Source organism: Protopterus annectens, chromosome 8.part0, assembly GCF_019279795.1.
Source record: "Protopterus annectens isolate FY-2018-M chromosome 8.part0, PAN1.0, whole genome shotgun sequence".
Lineage (NCBI taxonomy): Eukaryota > Metazoa > Chordata > Ceratodontiformes > Protopteridae > Protopterus > Protopterus annectens.
In genome coordinates, this window is record NC_056741.1 from 1923507178 (window position 1) to 1923524340 (window position 17163).

A 17163-nucleotide genomic window follows, 5' to 3' on the forward strand; every position below is an offset into this window, starting at 1 on the left:
GAATAGCAATTAGTAGGAGTTTCTGCATAAACACCACAATGGTGGCAGATTACCATCTATATATCACAGAAAGTGTGACACAGCATATAATGTAGCCCAGATGCCTTTAGATATATCACAAAATGTACTAGACAGTTTGGTATGGGCATATCACAAAATGTGCCTGTAAAATGCAACAATGGCTTTCTGAAATACATGACTGCATATGGGCTATGGCAATTATACATTTAACACATTATTATGCATATATGCTCTTCTGTGATAATGGCAGATAACATAATTGTCCTATGATTTGTCAAAGCCAATTAAACCATATTCACTTTTCTTAAATATGTCACTGCCACAAAAAGAAGGAGTCAATTAAACAGAAGGAATCTTCCCCTTGCTATCCACACTGATTTATATAAATCATTACTGTAATAAAGCAAGTCTTAAAATTGCAAACAAGTGATCCAAATCAGAGATTTTACAGATCAGATACTACAACACTTTTAACAGAGTAATACAGATTACAATCAGTTAGACTTTGTGATTTCTCCATGATAAATTAGCTTTTTTTTTTAAATCTATACAGTGAAAAATCAAATCCATTTGATCTTTTGACCCAAAATGCAAAGGAAATGTGACTTATATCTACCATACCCTTCACATCTTTCCATAAAATAAAAAAGTCCTACTTTTCAAACAAAAACACCACAAGCACAGCTGCAGAAACAAATTAAGTTTAATTAGTTTCTTCTTTGGCTAGAAATACTGATTTTTTGCATGTCATGTGTTCAAGTCATTTTTATTACAGTGCTTGAGAGCTTTAGGTAAAGCACCACTAGAAGTAAAAGTGCAAAAAAAGAAGAAAAACAAAAATAAGAATAAAATAACGGAGCAGTAATCAGGCACTAGAAGATGGCAACATATATTAAATAAATACAGATAAATGATTGCTAAAAAAATCAACTGACATCATATGCCAAATTATACGTGTATTTTAACGGATCTCTTAAAGCCTGCCAATGTAGGGGACACCCTCAAACACTGAGAGAAGTTCCCAAAAAAATGCAGCCTCATAAAATAAGGAATGGGTACAAGTGGTGTCTAGCTACACCCTTGGCACCTCCAACAACTCCAAGGAATGAAGCATAAAGAGCTTGCCCAGACAACAGAGGATGAGGAAATGCTTAAGATATGGGGGGACTTTGTGTAGAGATAAACCAAAATGCTAAGGCTAATAAACAGTGGCAATCACTGGCAGCAACAGCAGACTCTGCAAAACCAGGGTAATATATAAAGGTAATTGGGGGTCCCTGTATATAACTGAGCTACAACAGCAGTCAGTACTACAAGATTATGACTGTAAAATATGCAGTCCTTATATCTGTAACTTTGCAACAATGAAGAATGAACTAAAATGCAGTGGGTCCAATTTCATAGCAGACAAGATATCACAGTAAACTGATTCTGTGCCCATTTCTTTGCTTACGACTGCTGCAGCATTTACAAAGATGTTCTGCAACATTGCTCTAGGCAGAAAGGGTGTAACTATGGAAAAGTGAGTACTGCTGACACTCCAAAATGTTGAAATAGTGCCCCTAGCAATTACTAAATGCTACCAGTCAGCATGGATTTTGGGGTCTGCTAATGTGCTTTAAAAATGTGTAAAGACAACAAGGGAAACACAATCCTCTTGGGACTGCAATGCCACTGCAACCTGTAACTCATATAAGAATATGAAAACTGAGGAAGAGAGAAGATGCCTGAGCAGTCAGGCACAAAAAGGATAGCAGGGATCCAAACAGTAGAACTGACTGTAAAGAACACAGCATTACAAGTGATGCGAAACAGAATCTCACTGTTGTACCATTAAGGTATATATGAATAGTAGCAAGCATGATAGAGTGCGCCTTCCTCAAGTGTTACAGAAAGTTGCTCTTTATGCCTCGCAGTTGCCATGACATTCCCCTAAAAGATCTGTCATGCAGTTGTTCAGTTTTAGGGCTGGAGAGAACTGATTCATTATGCCGATTACAAGGAGATGGAAAGATCAGCCCCACCCACAAAGCGTGTCTTTATATTTGTTGCCCAGGGGATCTGTGACTGTAGCAGCTCAACTCTTGCAACAGTAATACCATTGCACATGGAAACATCCAGGTTCTTCAACCATTTGCAGTTCTCTGCAATCGCAGCCAAAGTCCTGAAATCACACAAAGAAATCACTACATTAGAATGATATATCACATTTTTTTCTGTATTGTATATGAGATTCTAAACAGAAGGATAGCTTCTCGGTAATTTGAGTCACTCATCAAGTTACTGACCAGAAAAACAAAACACAAATAACTCATTCTTTGAATAAGTCAAAAATAAAGAAAATAATGAAACAAAATGAACTTGTTGCTATGTACATGCCAATAATGAATGCTGTTCAGGAATCACAGCCAGCAAAGGTCTAATATTCAGCTAGTAACATTAAGTTAGACCAATATCAGCAATGCAAGCTGGAAAGTCCCTACGGTAAAGTGCATAAACCTATATTCTGACTAAATAATTAATCCTGCCATCTAATGAAGATTCCTCTGCCAAATAATATAACAAACTCTGTTGTGTACAAAATATAACATTAAATATGAATTGTAAAAGACAATAATAAATAACACTACATTTACTTAAAAGGACCTGTCCACATCTAAAGAATAAAAAAATAAAGCTAAATACAGATAATAATCATGGTTTTCCCTAACTACACTCTGATTTCTATAGAAACATTGTAACACTGGTCTAACCTACCATATATTTTTTTATTCGGAAGGTCAATACGAGAAACAAACGTCAACCGCTTGTCTTCACCACTTCTAGATAACAAAATGTTGTAATGTATTCAGTGTCAGAAGTATCCTTATCTTATATCTGCTCCATTAAGGGGGGGGGGTCAGTAAAGAAACATATGTCTTTACTTTTTTGTTTGTTAACATAAAAGGAATGATTAAGAGACCAGTCCTGTAAATTGAGAATTCAACCTGAAAGTGCTTGAGGACTTTGTAAGAATCAGATCCCATATAAAATAATACCTAGTCATTGCCCTGAATTAGCAATCTTAAGTTATGACCAAGAATGTGAATGGAGATAACTAAAATAATAAAAAAAATAAAGCACCCAATATGACCTCGCCCCAAGGAGCGCCAGCTAATAGATTCATAAATACTCTAAGGTCACCCAGTCTCATGACCATTCCCTCCCTCAGGCGACACCTCCTTTCTTCAGGATGGCCATACTGGTCAGTCATGGAATAGGATTCCTATCCAGTCATCTGGGTTATGTTTAAAGGAAAACAGTGAGTTGCAATGTTTAACATACAGGGGAAGTTTATTCAAGAGGTTTGAGAAGTACTGGGTTATAAATCTGTCCCACCACCATATTTTATTTACCCACTAGTATTGATTTAGAACCCTGGTTATAGTATTGATGGAGATATACAACTTGAGGAGATCCAGGACAACTGGGTCTCAAATGGCTTAGCAAGTGAGGCAAAGGTCTCCTGTCAGTAGTCTTTAAGACACTATAATGGGATAAAGGGATAAAGCTTCCAGCCTCTCTAGGCAGCGCAGGGACTTCAGACCTGTGATCATTTTGGTTAGGAACCTTGGGGGTTTTGCTAATTACTTGATAAGTTTAGTGAGATAAATCCCAAAAGGGTCATTGTACTCAATAACTGGCTGGATCAGTGATGAGTATAAAGGACTGATCACCTCTTTAGACCTTGTTAATATTCCTTTGACGGGTAGGGGTGTCCTCTTTCCCCTTTGTTATTTGCATTATATTTAGAACCATAGGCAAGGAAAATAAGGGGACTCAGAAATTCAAGGATATAATTGGTATGAAAGTCAAGAAAAACTTTCTCTGTTTGTAGACAATATTATTTTATACCTGATAAAACCAGAAAAAGGACATTACAGTTTTGTGGAACATTTTGAGACAGTTTCAAATATTTTCGGATACAAAATTAATGAGGTCAAAACAAAGGCAATAGTGGTAAATTATGTACCCATACAAGAATTGGTTCAGCAATATCCATATTTAAGGAGACATGACAGAATGAAGTATTTAGGAGTATGGATTAAAAATGATTCCGGTGTGGCAACTAAGAATATGTGGGAAGAGACTAAACAAAAGGTAATAAAAAAAACTGAGAAATTGGAAACTCTGTTATATGGATATGGGTAGTAAGATACAAGCAGTTAAAATGTTTTTAGTCCCTTAAATCTTATACACAGGTCATGCATAATTTTATAAACCAGAGGAGAAGTTGTGGATAACAATTAATAAAGAGCTGAAGGATTTTATATGGGAGGGGAAGACAGTAAGAGTCAAGTGGGATACGTTGATTCTTCCAACAGAACAAGGTGGATTAAGATTACCTGATTTGAAGGGGTATTTCACAGCTTCACAGTTAAGGCTCCTATTTATAGCGCAAGCAGAAACTAATAATTCAATCTGGAATGTGATGATGATGAAAAAGGATGGACTCTCAAGAAACAAGGAGAGATTGGGATTTTGGATGCAGACCTTTAAGGAGAATAACAATAATCATACAAAATATTATATTCATTAAGTAGCATAAAGTATTCTAAGAATTAAGCCAAAATGGGAATGAAGGAAGGAGGGTCTGCCAATAGGGATGGCAGCAATTAGGGACACAGACAATAGGGAAGAGGGGGCTGGAATTAACTGGAGAAAACTGGCAAAGGAACCAAGGAATTGGGTGCAAATAACTAGAGAGGGAAAGGTAATAGAATGGGAAGAGGTCAATAGTTTATTTTGACTGCAGGTTAGAGATTGCCTTCCCTATCATGGATTGATATGAGAGTATAGGCAAAGAGAAAGAAATAGGGGGGTCCTAAATGAAAGACCATCACTAGTAGAGTTCTTAGTAGAATCTAGAACAGAAGCTGCTAAGAATCAATCAGAGGATGTTAGAAAGGATCGGGAAGACAGACTGGATAAGCAATTCACAAAGAAACAATGGGGGATATATATTTGCCTCCCAAATATGCAACAAAATCTAGAGGATTTAGGATTTTTGTTTGGAAATGTTTACATAGATAATTTTATACCCCAAGTAGACTCCAGATAATTTTTCTTCAGGTGGATAGCAAATGATGGAAGTGTGATGGGGAAGAAAGAAGTAATTGGGAACATTTTCTGTGAGTCTAATGAGTTGGCAGACTTTAAAGATTACCTGCAGATAACTTTATCAGTGATACTGGGAGAACAAACTGAATTGGTGTAAGTAGGGAAATTATTTTTCTAAGCTATGAAACAGAATCAGAATTGTCTAGACATAGTAAGGCCTTGCTGAGTCTAATTATGGTGGCTCTCTAAAAAGCAATTACTAGAAAATGGAAATCAAAGTCTAAACCAACTGTACTAGAAGAACTGAATGTAGTAACAGAAATTAATGTAGTAACAGAAATAAAACAACTGAAATTGGGGTCTTTATAAAAGGATGGGTGCAAATTACAAAGGGAAATTGGGAATTATGGGAACAATACATACAGGGAAAAATGAGGTTTAAAATAGGCAGGATTTGAATAAGCTATGTAATGTTTGACTGACAATGATTGGTTAGATTATAAGTGATGTATAATGTTTGCAACTAGAATTATGGCAATATGGTTTGTGATGTAAAATGCTTGTAGTTAGGATTATATCAATATGGTTTTTCATTTATATAAATGCATAACTGCCTATGTCATAACTGATAGTTTAATAAAGGTGTTTCTTGTTTAAAAAATATTCTTTTTGCAGTTATTTGGGTTAACTAATAGGATTTCCTGACAACCATTGTCACATGATCGTCAAACTGAGGGAGCTATCAGCCCAAGTACAAAGGTTCCTAACTACATTTTCACTAGGTTGAGGTGTTTTGTTCTACACAGTATGGTGAAGGGAGGGGTTTCTATTAAAAGTGATGTTACTACTTTTTAGCATTTAGTTTGAGCCCAGTTTTTAATACATTAAGAGTTTACTAGGTTACTAGGGATAGTTCATTCTGGAGGGTTTAACCACATCCACCGTTTTACAATCATCTGCAAACTTTGTTAGCTAGAGCCTGCATGTCTTCCCTGTGTTTACATGGGTATTCTCTAGGGGCTCTGATTTCCTACCTCATTCCAAACTCATGCAGTAGGTGGACTGGACACACTAAATTAGCACATAAATATGTGTGTGTGTATGTGTGTATGTGTGTGTGTGTGTGTGTGTGTGTGTGTGTGTGTGTGTGTGTGTGTGTGTGTGTGTGCATGTCTGTGTATGTGTGTGTGTGTGTGTGTGTGTGTAGCATGAAAGGACAACTGTGGAGACACATAGCTGGTTTGTTTCAGTCAACGCTTTGTGCCAGTACCGTGAGTAAGAAGAGCACAAAAAAAAAGGGACATTTGTTTCTGTACCCGGCCCTTGACCCTCTTCCCTTTTTTTATTAGGAATGAATAAATAAATTAAATAAATAAAAAACAATTTCTTCTTATAATCTGTAGCAAACGACTTGCTACAAATGCAGTTTATACCCTGCCTGCATGGAGCACTAGCAAACAGTTACTACATTTTATACCCCGCCGGCACAGGCTACAAATGCTCAAATGTCAGTAAAAAAGATCTTTTTCTAACTTTTAAAATATAGCAAACTGTTTGCTACAGTTTAGACCACACAAGGAGCGGTAAAATGCTCAGGTATGACTGCAAATGCAATGCTGGCTTTTAAAAGCCAGTATTGCATTAGATATTGGAATTGGCTTACCATACTCCTCCAACACTTTGCTCCTGGGGCAGTTGCCCCTGTTGCCCTGCCCTAGCCATGCTACTGCAACTGTGGCAGGGACAGCAACCTGGCAGTGTGAACATTGGCTCTAGATGACTGTCACTGTTGAGACACCCGGATTCTATCCGCAAAAAATGGAAACTGGGGTTGTGGATGGATAGATATGTTATTTATCTCTATTAGGATGCAGTAATTTGTCAGGTATGTACTTAAGTTGATTGCAAATGACCAGTGTGGATTTCTTGGCAGAATGCAAATATATGACAATATAATAAAAAAGTGTGTGGTTATGAGAGCAGCACAGTAAGCAGGAGGAATTGCTAGTAGTTAATTTAAGATACAAAGATTTTAATGTGGTAGATCATTATTACATAATTTACCAGTCCTTGGGTTTACTACTGCAGGGGGCTCAAAATCAAATGAACTGAGGACTACATGAACTTGACTGCACAATAAAAAAAAGCGGTACAAAAACCCATACAAAAATAAATTTAAAAATGTTTGCATCAGGAGTATCACCGACTGATATGCTCTGACAAGTATACCAATATAGACACAAACAAATGTGCTTACGTACACAACCTTTCAGAAACAATTAAAAATTATATGGAATTTTCTTGGTATGAATGAGGAAGGTGCTAAATTAATGTTTATCTGGCAGCAAAACAATGCTGTGAGGTGAGCAGTTCTATTTGATACAGAATGTATTTCCCATTGCTTTACAATACCATAATAAAATTTCAGCTGGTCAATGAATGTATGGCAACAAAATTGTTACTTTTTTTAAAGAACATTAGCAACTAATTTGCTCTGACAAGTGCCCCATCACAGTAAGATACAAATATGCATATGTACACAAACCTAAGAAGCAGCAGCAATTTTAATTAGTCCAAACTACTCTGGTAACCCCAATCATTTTATGTCATATCAAAGGTTTCGTATAAGAACCGTTTGCAGAAACAGAGCAAAGTTGTGAAGTATTTGTGGTCCTAAAATTTCAGAGTTTTTGGCCCTTTCCACACTTTTTTCCAATGACAAAAAATGTCATGCATTCTTTATTCATTGTTAGTTTACTGATTACCACTTTATATGTCAAATCAGAAATAACGCACTGAGGGCAATGATCAAAGGTGGGTGTACATGGTCCACAGTGGGCCAGTACATCTGCTAAGCACCACTCTCCAGTAACTAACAGTGAATTAATGATTCATATTATGATGCTACCCAGTTCGATTCTCAGCTAGAGCGTCTTCTACGTGGAGACATGTGTGAATGGGCATACCTTCGTTGAAGGTTGTGCGCCAGGGCTGGTAACTCGGGATGTAAAAATCAACTACCAATCATTAGCGGACTGGAGTTCCGCTGCGGCGACCCCTAACCGGGGAAAGTCGAAAGACACAACAACAGCAACAACAACATCATGATTCTAGTAACATGACCACCTTTTTCGTGTGCAAAGTGTGACAACATACACACAACATAACTCAAATAACTTGCCCTCTTCTCATCTCTGCTGCATCCTTACCTTCTGTAACAGACCTGAGAAAGCTACTATATCCTCTGCTGGGGTTGCTTCCATGCTCCTGACTCCACAGGATTCAGCATCTGCTATAAGCTCTGCTGGGGCTGCTCCCATGCTCCTGAGTCCACAGGACTCAGCATCTGCTACAACCTCTGCTGGGGTTGTTCTCATGCTCCTAACTCCACATGACTCAGCATCTGCTATAACCTCTGCTGAGGTTGCTCCCATGCTCCTGAGTCCACATGATTCAGCATCTGCTATAACCTCTGCTGAGGTTGCTCCCATGCTCCTGACTCCACATGATTCAGCATTTGCTATAACCTCTGCTGGGGTTATTCCCATGCTCCTGACTCCACATGACTCAGCATCTGCTATAACCTCTGCTGAGGTTGCTCCCATGCTCCTGACTCCACATGACTCAGCATTTGTTACAGCCTCTGCTGGGGTTATTCCCATGCTCCTGACTCCACATGACTCAGCATTTGCTATAACCTCTGCTGAGGTTGCTCCCATGCTCCTGAGTCCACATGACTCAGCATCTGCTATAACCTCTGCTGGAGTTGTTTCCATGCACCTAACTCTACATAACGCAGCATCCCACTCTTCACAGAGGCCAGTAGCACAGAATTATGTTTCCAATCCCATTCGCATTTGGACTTGTGTACTAGTAGAGTGACTAGAGGTCATCTCTCATAGCCCCATCTCATGAAGGGGGTTGCAGGTCTCTGCTTAACACTGCTATGCCCCATGCTAAGAACCAGCTCTGACTACCAAACACAATGCAAGTGACAGTTTCTGAGCCTTAAATATCATATTTAATATACATAATATTTAATATATAAATAAAATATATATTTCATATTTAATATATTTTGCTCTCATAATGTTACTTCCTTGAGTTCACACAGACCTCTCATTCTCTCTTACTGATTCTACAGTCAAGCCAAAGAGAGAGGGAAACTGCTACAGGCAATCTGAGCTACAAACACAAGCAGCACTTGTCGATGTTATTTGGATTGCAAAAAACACTTTTTTGTATTTTTTAAGTAAGCACACCAGATTTGGGCAAAGCTTTGCTGGCAAGATTAAGTGTTTATGGGCTACATCTGGCCCATGGGCCAGGATTTTGAGACACCTGCAGTACTGATTTTTTTTTAGATTCAGTATTGACTATTTATTCTCTTTCTTCAATTGGATTGTTGTTGCCTTCCCACTTGTCGTGGGAACAAAGCATGGTTGTCTATTTTTTTGTTTTTTGCCTTGTATTGTGAACCTTTAAATATCGCAAATGGTAAATCAGTTATTTTTGGTTTAATTTCTTTTAAGTATTTTGGGTTTCTAATTCCATGACATGAATGGATCCTATTCCTAAGTCAAAGTATGGTTAAAGTTTGTGAAATTAGTATTATTTCAATCTCTGATGCTAGCCAAAAGTGTTCTTTACAGCACCAGCAATGTGCCCAGAATCGACTCCTTCTGTAATCCATATGGTGTTACATGTATCGGTATCATATCTAAATAAGACTGTAAATTCTTTTTTATGGGACCCATTGCTCCTACAACTATTATAACTGTTTGGGTATCCTTTTTCCACATTGCTCTTATTTCTCCCTTCAAATTCTGGTATTTTATGACTTTGTGCCTTTCTGTATGTAAAAACACTGTAATCACTAGCTGTAGCAATTTCAATGATCAATGCTACTTTTGTCTTCTTTTCATGTATTACTAAATCTAGACTTCTCGCATCTATTTTTTGAACTGTTGGTAATGGATGATCTCATGTGATATAAACTTCATTATTCTCTAAAATGCTTTGTGGCTCATGTTTCCAATGTTTCTAAGCTACTTTAATACTGTACGATCCCCAGTGCAATAGTCTACCACATTATTATGCCTTTTAGCATACAGGCCTTCTGCCATTAGCGCATCAGACCCAGTAGAAAGATGCGTGACTGTTTCCATTTCTGCTTTACAGAAATCGCATTTGCCTGTTCCTCCCACATGCTGAATGGACTTTGTAAACCAATGTGTACGTAGTCCACTATCCTGGGTTGCCATAATTAACTTCTCATCTTTTGGTTTAAATTCACCTCTCCTTAACCATTCCTGTATCATATCCTGATCGACATGAGGTTGTTCCAGGAGTTTTTTGTACTTGCAGTTATATTTACGCATTTTCCACATTTCTTGCCTTCTCATCTGATCCTTCCCCTTATATTCTTTCTTTTGTTTTTTGGTACATTCAATTGCTGCCTGATTTTTGTCAACGTCTGGTTTGGTTTCCATTCTCACTTGTCACCGATATGCTTTTGCTAAATTAAGTAGGGAAGTCAGCTTATTCTTGTTCTCTTCATGTTTCAAAACTTTCACTATATTTTGATCTGATGAGGTCAGCAGATATGTATGCAGGCCTATGACTGCAGATCTATCTGTACATGTAATCAGTTTTGAGGAGGCCCACACCTCCTTTGGAACAAGGAATATATAATCTTGGTATACACTAATTTTTATGTTATCATTTGAGAAGTTTGAAGCATTTTTCTTGTTTTTCTGTCCAAGTGATCCAATACCTTTTGAAGCAAATCAATCACCCAAAACTGTAAGTTACAAAAGGAAGAGCAAATTGGTCTATAGGTTATATCTTCTACTTAAAGAAACCTGAAAAAGGTCAAAGTCAATAATGTGTCCGAATTGCTAAGAAAGTCTCAATCCCATAGAAGCCTACAGGCTGGGGTTGGAGGGAAGGACATAAGAATGAATGGCGAGATGGACAACTCACATGGAACATTATGGTAAGAACATAACTTCTTTATGTAAAGTTGTCCTATCTCGCATTCATTCTTAACTGATGGGACAGCGTCCCTAGCACCATTAATTCTGGGTGGCTCACGGGAGTACGTTCTTCAGCATAGCGGACCCAAAGGAAGCCCTGTCCCTGGAGGCCATATCTACTTTATAATAAGTAATAAAGGTATGAGGTCTTGCCCAAGTTGCTGCTGCACAAATGGTATCTATAGGCACTCTGGCACAAAAGGCTGAAGAAGTAGCAATGGCCCTAGTTGAATGAGCCTTTATTTTGCATGGTGACTTTTTATTTACTGAAATACAAGTAAAGGAAATACAGTGTGATAGCCATCTGGACAGATTGGTTTTTGCTACCACTGTACCTTTTTTAGCATCTGAGAATTACATAAAAAGTTGATCAGACTTTCTGAATTCTTTTGTTCTATGTAAATAAAAATGTAATTGTCTGTGCACATCAAGTTGGTGTAACATGTATTCTGCCTAACTGTCATACTTTGGAAAAAGACTGGTAACTCTATGGTCTGATTTAAGTTGGATTCTGAACACACTTTAGGTAGGAAAGACAGATTTGTACGCAGAGAAACTTTGTTGTTGTGAAACAAGAGGTACGGGGATTTGATTGACAATGCTTGTAGTTCTTATACTCTTCTAGCTGAAGTGATGGCCACTAAAAAAATAGTTTTCCAAGTTAAGACTTTCAAGTCACATGATGATGCAGTTTCAAACGGTGGAAGAATTATCCTGGATAGGATGAAACTGAGGTTCCATGGGGGTAGCTGAGATTTTATTCGTGGCCTTAAAAGACAAGTGCACATAAGAAAAGCTTTACACAATCTATGCGACATAATGTTTGGTTCATTTTCCCCTAGATGAACATTTGAGATTGCTGCTAACTGCACTCTGATAGTAGCAGCTGCCGCATCCTCTTCGAAAAGCTTTGTTAGGAATTCTAAGATAGAGGAAAGGGGTGGGGAGTAAGGATCAATTTTATTTTCTAGAGCCCAAATTGTAAACCTTTTCCATTTGCTAAGATAATAATCTTCTTGTTGATGTCTTATGAAAACATATAAAAATGTGTCATGTGGTGGATGAAAGATTTTGTAATCTGGCTATGTTTGGAACTGGAGCAGCCAAGCTGTCAACTTTAGGGTTTTCAGAGATGGGTGAAGAACTCCCGATAAGTGTATCAGAAGATCTGGTACTGGGTCCAGGATCCAAGGCTGTAGGAAGGGGAACCAAATTTGACGAGGCCAGTAAGGGGCTATTAGAATTAAGGTCCTTCCCAATGTGCTGGCTTTTTGAAGAACGTTGGGTATTAAAGGAAAGGGAGGGGAAAGTGTATAGTAGACCTGGGGGCCAATCGTGTACCAGTGCATCCCCCGGTGACTTCCCCAGAGGGGGAAATCAAGACAAAGTAGTTGCTGAATTTTATGTTTGTGAATGTGGCAAAAGGATTGCAGCAAGGCTGGCCCTATCTGTGGAAAATAATCTCCGCTGTCTCTTATTTGAGGGACCACTCGTGTGGCATCAATATTTCTTTGCTGAGTCTGTCCAGATTCACGCTGGATTTCTCTGGGATGTGCGTTGCTACTAAAAAGCATTGGGAGGATGCAGCCCACTGCCATACTCTCAGGGCCTCTCAACATTTGGTTCCTCCTTGTTTGTTTATGTACCATACCACTGACATATTGTCTGTTTGGATTACAATTGCTCCTACAGGAAGAGAGTCTTGGAAAGCCTGCAACGCTAGGAGCACTGCTCTCATCTCTAGAACATTGATATGCAAATGAACCTCGTGATCTTTCCATGTACCTTGGGCTGTTCTTACCAGATAATGCCCCACCCATTTGGGAAGCGTCCGTGGTCACCGTGGTTAAGGGGGTTGGGAGAATAAAGGGTTTGCCTATTGTCACCTGGTCTGATTGTAGCCACCACCATAGATCTTTTTTGCAAGCCTGTGTCAGAATTATTTTATGAGACATTGGAAGCGTCTGCATTGACCATTGGGCAAAAATAAGCCATTGTAGGATCCTTATGTGCATACAAGCAAGAGGTGTTACAGTGATTGAAGCTGCCATTGTGCCCAGTACCTTTAGAACTGCTCTGGCTTGAAATTTATTTTGGGTAGAAGATTTAACACTTGGTTTTGAAGGACGTGAATTCTCTCTTTTGCAAGGTTTACCATCATTGTGTTTGTGTTTTAATTCTGCTCCTATAAATAACTGTGCAAATAGTTGTAAGGTTGTGTCCCTTGCTTGGATGAGTAGTTGATTGGTGGTGGCTGTTAGGAGTCAGTAATACCCGGAATCCTAGTCACCTCAGATGAGCTGTGACTACTGCCATGCATTTGGTGAACACTCTGGGGGCAGTAGTCAGGCCAAAGGGCAGAGCCCGAAATTGAAAATGACAGGCTTCCAGCTGAAAGAGAAAATTACTCCTGGATGGCCTGTCCATTTTTTTATGCGGTAGTACGCATCCTGATGGTCTATGAATACATCCAGTTGTCTTTCCCTAGAAAGGGAAGTATTGACTGCAATGTGACCATCTGGAACTTTACTGACTTGTTCAGTCTGTTGAGATCTAATATGGGTCTCCAGTCCCGTGTTTTCTTCGGAACTAATAAGAACCTTGAGTAAGTTCCGGATCCTATTTGGTCTGCAGGGACTGACTGGATGACTCTTTTTTTTTCTAGCAACTTCTGTATTTCTATGGTTGCTTCATCCCTCTGATTTGGTGGAACATCTGGGATTCTTTTGTTTTGTGGAGGTGGTGTTGAAAAGGGTATTGAGTAACCTCTGGATATGATTCTTTTTACCCATTTGTCTTTTTTAGCCAGGCGACTGGGTAAAAAGATAAGCGTCCCCCGACTGCCTCCAGAGTGGGACAGATTGGCCTCCTCTCAGGAGCGCTGAAAAGGCTTACTGAAAAAAGCCGCTACATCGCCTTGGTTCTGCGGACCCCCTCTGCTGCGTGATGTGTCTTCCGTTATTACAGCCTCCTCTGCCCCTGAAGGTGAGTTCACCAAGTGTGTCATGAAAAACTCTCTGGGATTTCTGGAACCACATCTTCCCCCCCTTTTGACCCTTAGGATAGTGTCTGGAAGGGGTGGAAAAACGTACTCCCACAGCAGACAGAGTCTTTTCCTCCTATTCACACCTGGTTGCAGTCTCTTTTACTTTAGGCCCGAAAAGGGATGAACCATCAAAGGGAGTGTTTATGAAGGATGACTTGAAGGGTTCCGCAGAATTACAGAGGCACATCCAGGAGTGTCTCCTAAGGGTGATTCCTGAACACGCTGACCTACTTGCTCCATCGGCTGCAAAAGAGATTAGCCTCATGGACGAGTTCACCAGGGAGTTATGGGTGGACAGCTGGGATGATACTTATTCTGATATCCCCTCAGCTACTGAACCCTGGAGAGAATCCCCTAGCTCTTTTAAGAGATCTCTATGTAGTCTATTGAAGTGGGTTAAATAGTTCAGGGACATAAGAGTAAAGGCCACTGATGAAAACATGCGCTTTCCGTATCTGTCCGTTGTGCACAAATCTTTATTCGGAGGATGAACAGATGTGGATGTTTCCGATAACTCCTTTTTAGTAGCCGCCCCCATCACAATAGCATCTACCAGAACACCTTTTGTCAAAAAAGGTTTGTCTTCTGGGCAGGTGATAAATTTATTAGGCCTCCTAGAGATGGGCTCCACTGTGTCTGGAGATTCCCATTCCTTTCGACAAACTAAATCCATAAGCTTGTTGAAAGGTGAACACACCCAAGTGGTGGTAGAGGATCTGGACGATGGATCTGGTAAAGCTGACATTTGTGGTAGTGGAGATCTCAAGGTAGGAGATACTGGCTCCATACTTGGATAACCAATGGCTCCAAAATCAGAGGAGCCAAAGATGAGGATCTCTCGGATCCGATTTCTTTACTTACTGTCGGAGACATTCTTGGTGCTTTTTTAATGGCTTCAACTCTTCTGAAGTAGCTGATCTGCTGGAGGATTTTAACTTGTCTGATGATGGTGACTTAGCCTTTTCTTGAGTGCTTTGACTTTTCTCAATGGCTTCTGCAAATAAAGACTTCACCAATCATTTTAAAATCAACCTATTTTTTCCTTCATGGAGGACTCTTGCACTAAAAGCATGACATATAGCACAAGTGTCCTGCAAATGAACTGCTCCCAATCAGTATAGACAGTCTGTGTGTCTATCAGTTAAGGACATATTTTGCCTACACTTTGGGCATTTTTTAAAACCCAAAGGTTTAGCCTCTTTTGTTTGTTTTGGCATTTTAACTTTTAAGGTAGTCAAAATACAGAAAACAACAGCTCTCTAATTTAAATGAGCCCAGAATACTGACAAAATTTTAAAGATATGCACCGAAGGCAGAAACCACACACACACACACACACACACACACACACACACGCGCGCAATAACAAAACCTTCGGAATTAACTGTGTATAATTTTAACTTCAGAAAAGGAAGGAACTGCACACTCTTTAGCACGATGAAAAACCCAGTAATATCTGCTGCTATAAACCAAGTATTTGTGAAGAAAAGAATAACAAATATTTTTCACTTAGCCTGAGCTAGGAGAAAAACACCCGATCTGTTTCCATGGCAAACGAGATCTGAGTATGACACTAGAGCATCATGGCATAGGGAATTAGACTCGAGCTAGATGAAGACCTCAAGCTTGTAAAAAACGGCTGAGTCGGAACCGAGGATCGGCACCGGACCCATCAGTTAAAGTTAAGAATGAATGTGAGATAGGACAACTTCACATCTTACATTTTCATTAACTTCAGTCAGAGAATACTATCAAACATTGGCAATAGAACAAAGTTTAGGAATTAATTTCACAAATTCAGCTTACTGGTGAAAATTATTTAGCTCCACAGAAAAAGGACACAGCACTAGTGGATTATTATACCACTTAAAGAGCTGCACAACCATAAACAAACAAAAAGAAAATATGATGTGTATTATCTTCTTCATAAACAAAAGTTTCAGAGGGCCTGAAAATATATAGAAATCTAGTCATTTTTCTCTGGAAGAAAATGGCTGATAGAATGATTACTAGTCGCCAAAAAACATTCCTTGTAAATGTCTACATTAAACTACATTACGCATGTAATACCAGCAGTAAACTCTGTTATTTTACAGTGCTCTCCTCTATGCCAGCAGATTTTATATTTTATATATACATATATATATATATATATATATATATATATATATATATAAATATATATAAAAACATAATGCATACACACACACACACCACTCGGGGCAGCAGAAAACTCTCCTCAAAAACCAGAACACTCGGGGTAGAAGTCTCCTCTCCTCAATATAGAAAACCAGAACACTCAGGGGCAGCAGAAAACAAAACATCATCCAGTAGTCTTCTTTCCTCAAATATAGAAAACCAGAGCAATAAAAGAACACTCGGGGTGCCAGCAGAAAACATCCAGAATCAGCAAAACTTACCATAAAGAAGCATGGCAGCACTCGGTGGGGGTGGGGAGCAGCAAATGTAATCAGGCACTCACACACTTGCGAATGGAACAGCTAGTTTAACGTCCGCATGGGAAAAATCCATGTTAGCGTGTGACACACACGTTTGGTCCTCCTTAAAGAAAAACTCAGCCATGGAGTTTTTTTCTGGTAAATGCATATGTATTTTTTCCAAGAGACAAGTCTGCAGCTGTAAAAGTGGATGGGGTGGGGGGTGCTCCCTCTCCCTCGCTCTGTGGTTCTAGCGCCCTTGCCTGTGACATCCGTCGGTCTTTCATATGGGAGCTCACTTGCCTATCACTTCACAACATTGACTGCATCAGAGCTGCCACTATTTCCTGCTCTTTCCCTTGCTGTGCAACTGCACTTTTGTACTGGTTTCCTTCTGAAGGCTCCAAAGCATCTTCATATGGCAACTAATGAGATGCTTCCCACTCCACTGGTTTCTCCTTAATTTGGGGACTCGTTGTTCCATCATGCTGTGATCTTACCAGAGTTGGATTTGCTACAC

At 39.2% G+C, this 17163-nt stretch overlaps 1 protein-coding gene across 2 annotated transcripts in view; it reads right to left on the reverse strand.

Annotated features, from left to right (window-relative positions):
• Nucleotides 1–706: 706 nt before the first annotated feature.
• Nucleotides 707–17163, reverse strand: part of LRRC29 (leucine rich repeat containing 29) — a 643308-nt gene continuing 626851 nt past the window's right edge. For both annotated transcript variants that reach the window (XM_044081426.1, XM_044081427.1), the window contains exon 7: nucleotides 707–2185. In XM_044081426.1, the coding sequence (XP_043937361.1) occupies nucleotides 2017–2185 (169 nt within the window). In that variant the 3' untranslated portion in view covers nucleotides 707–2016. The remainder of the gene's footprint in view (nucleotides 2186–17163) is intronic.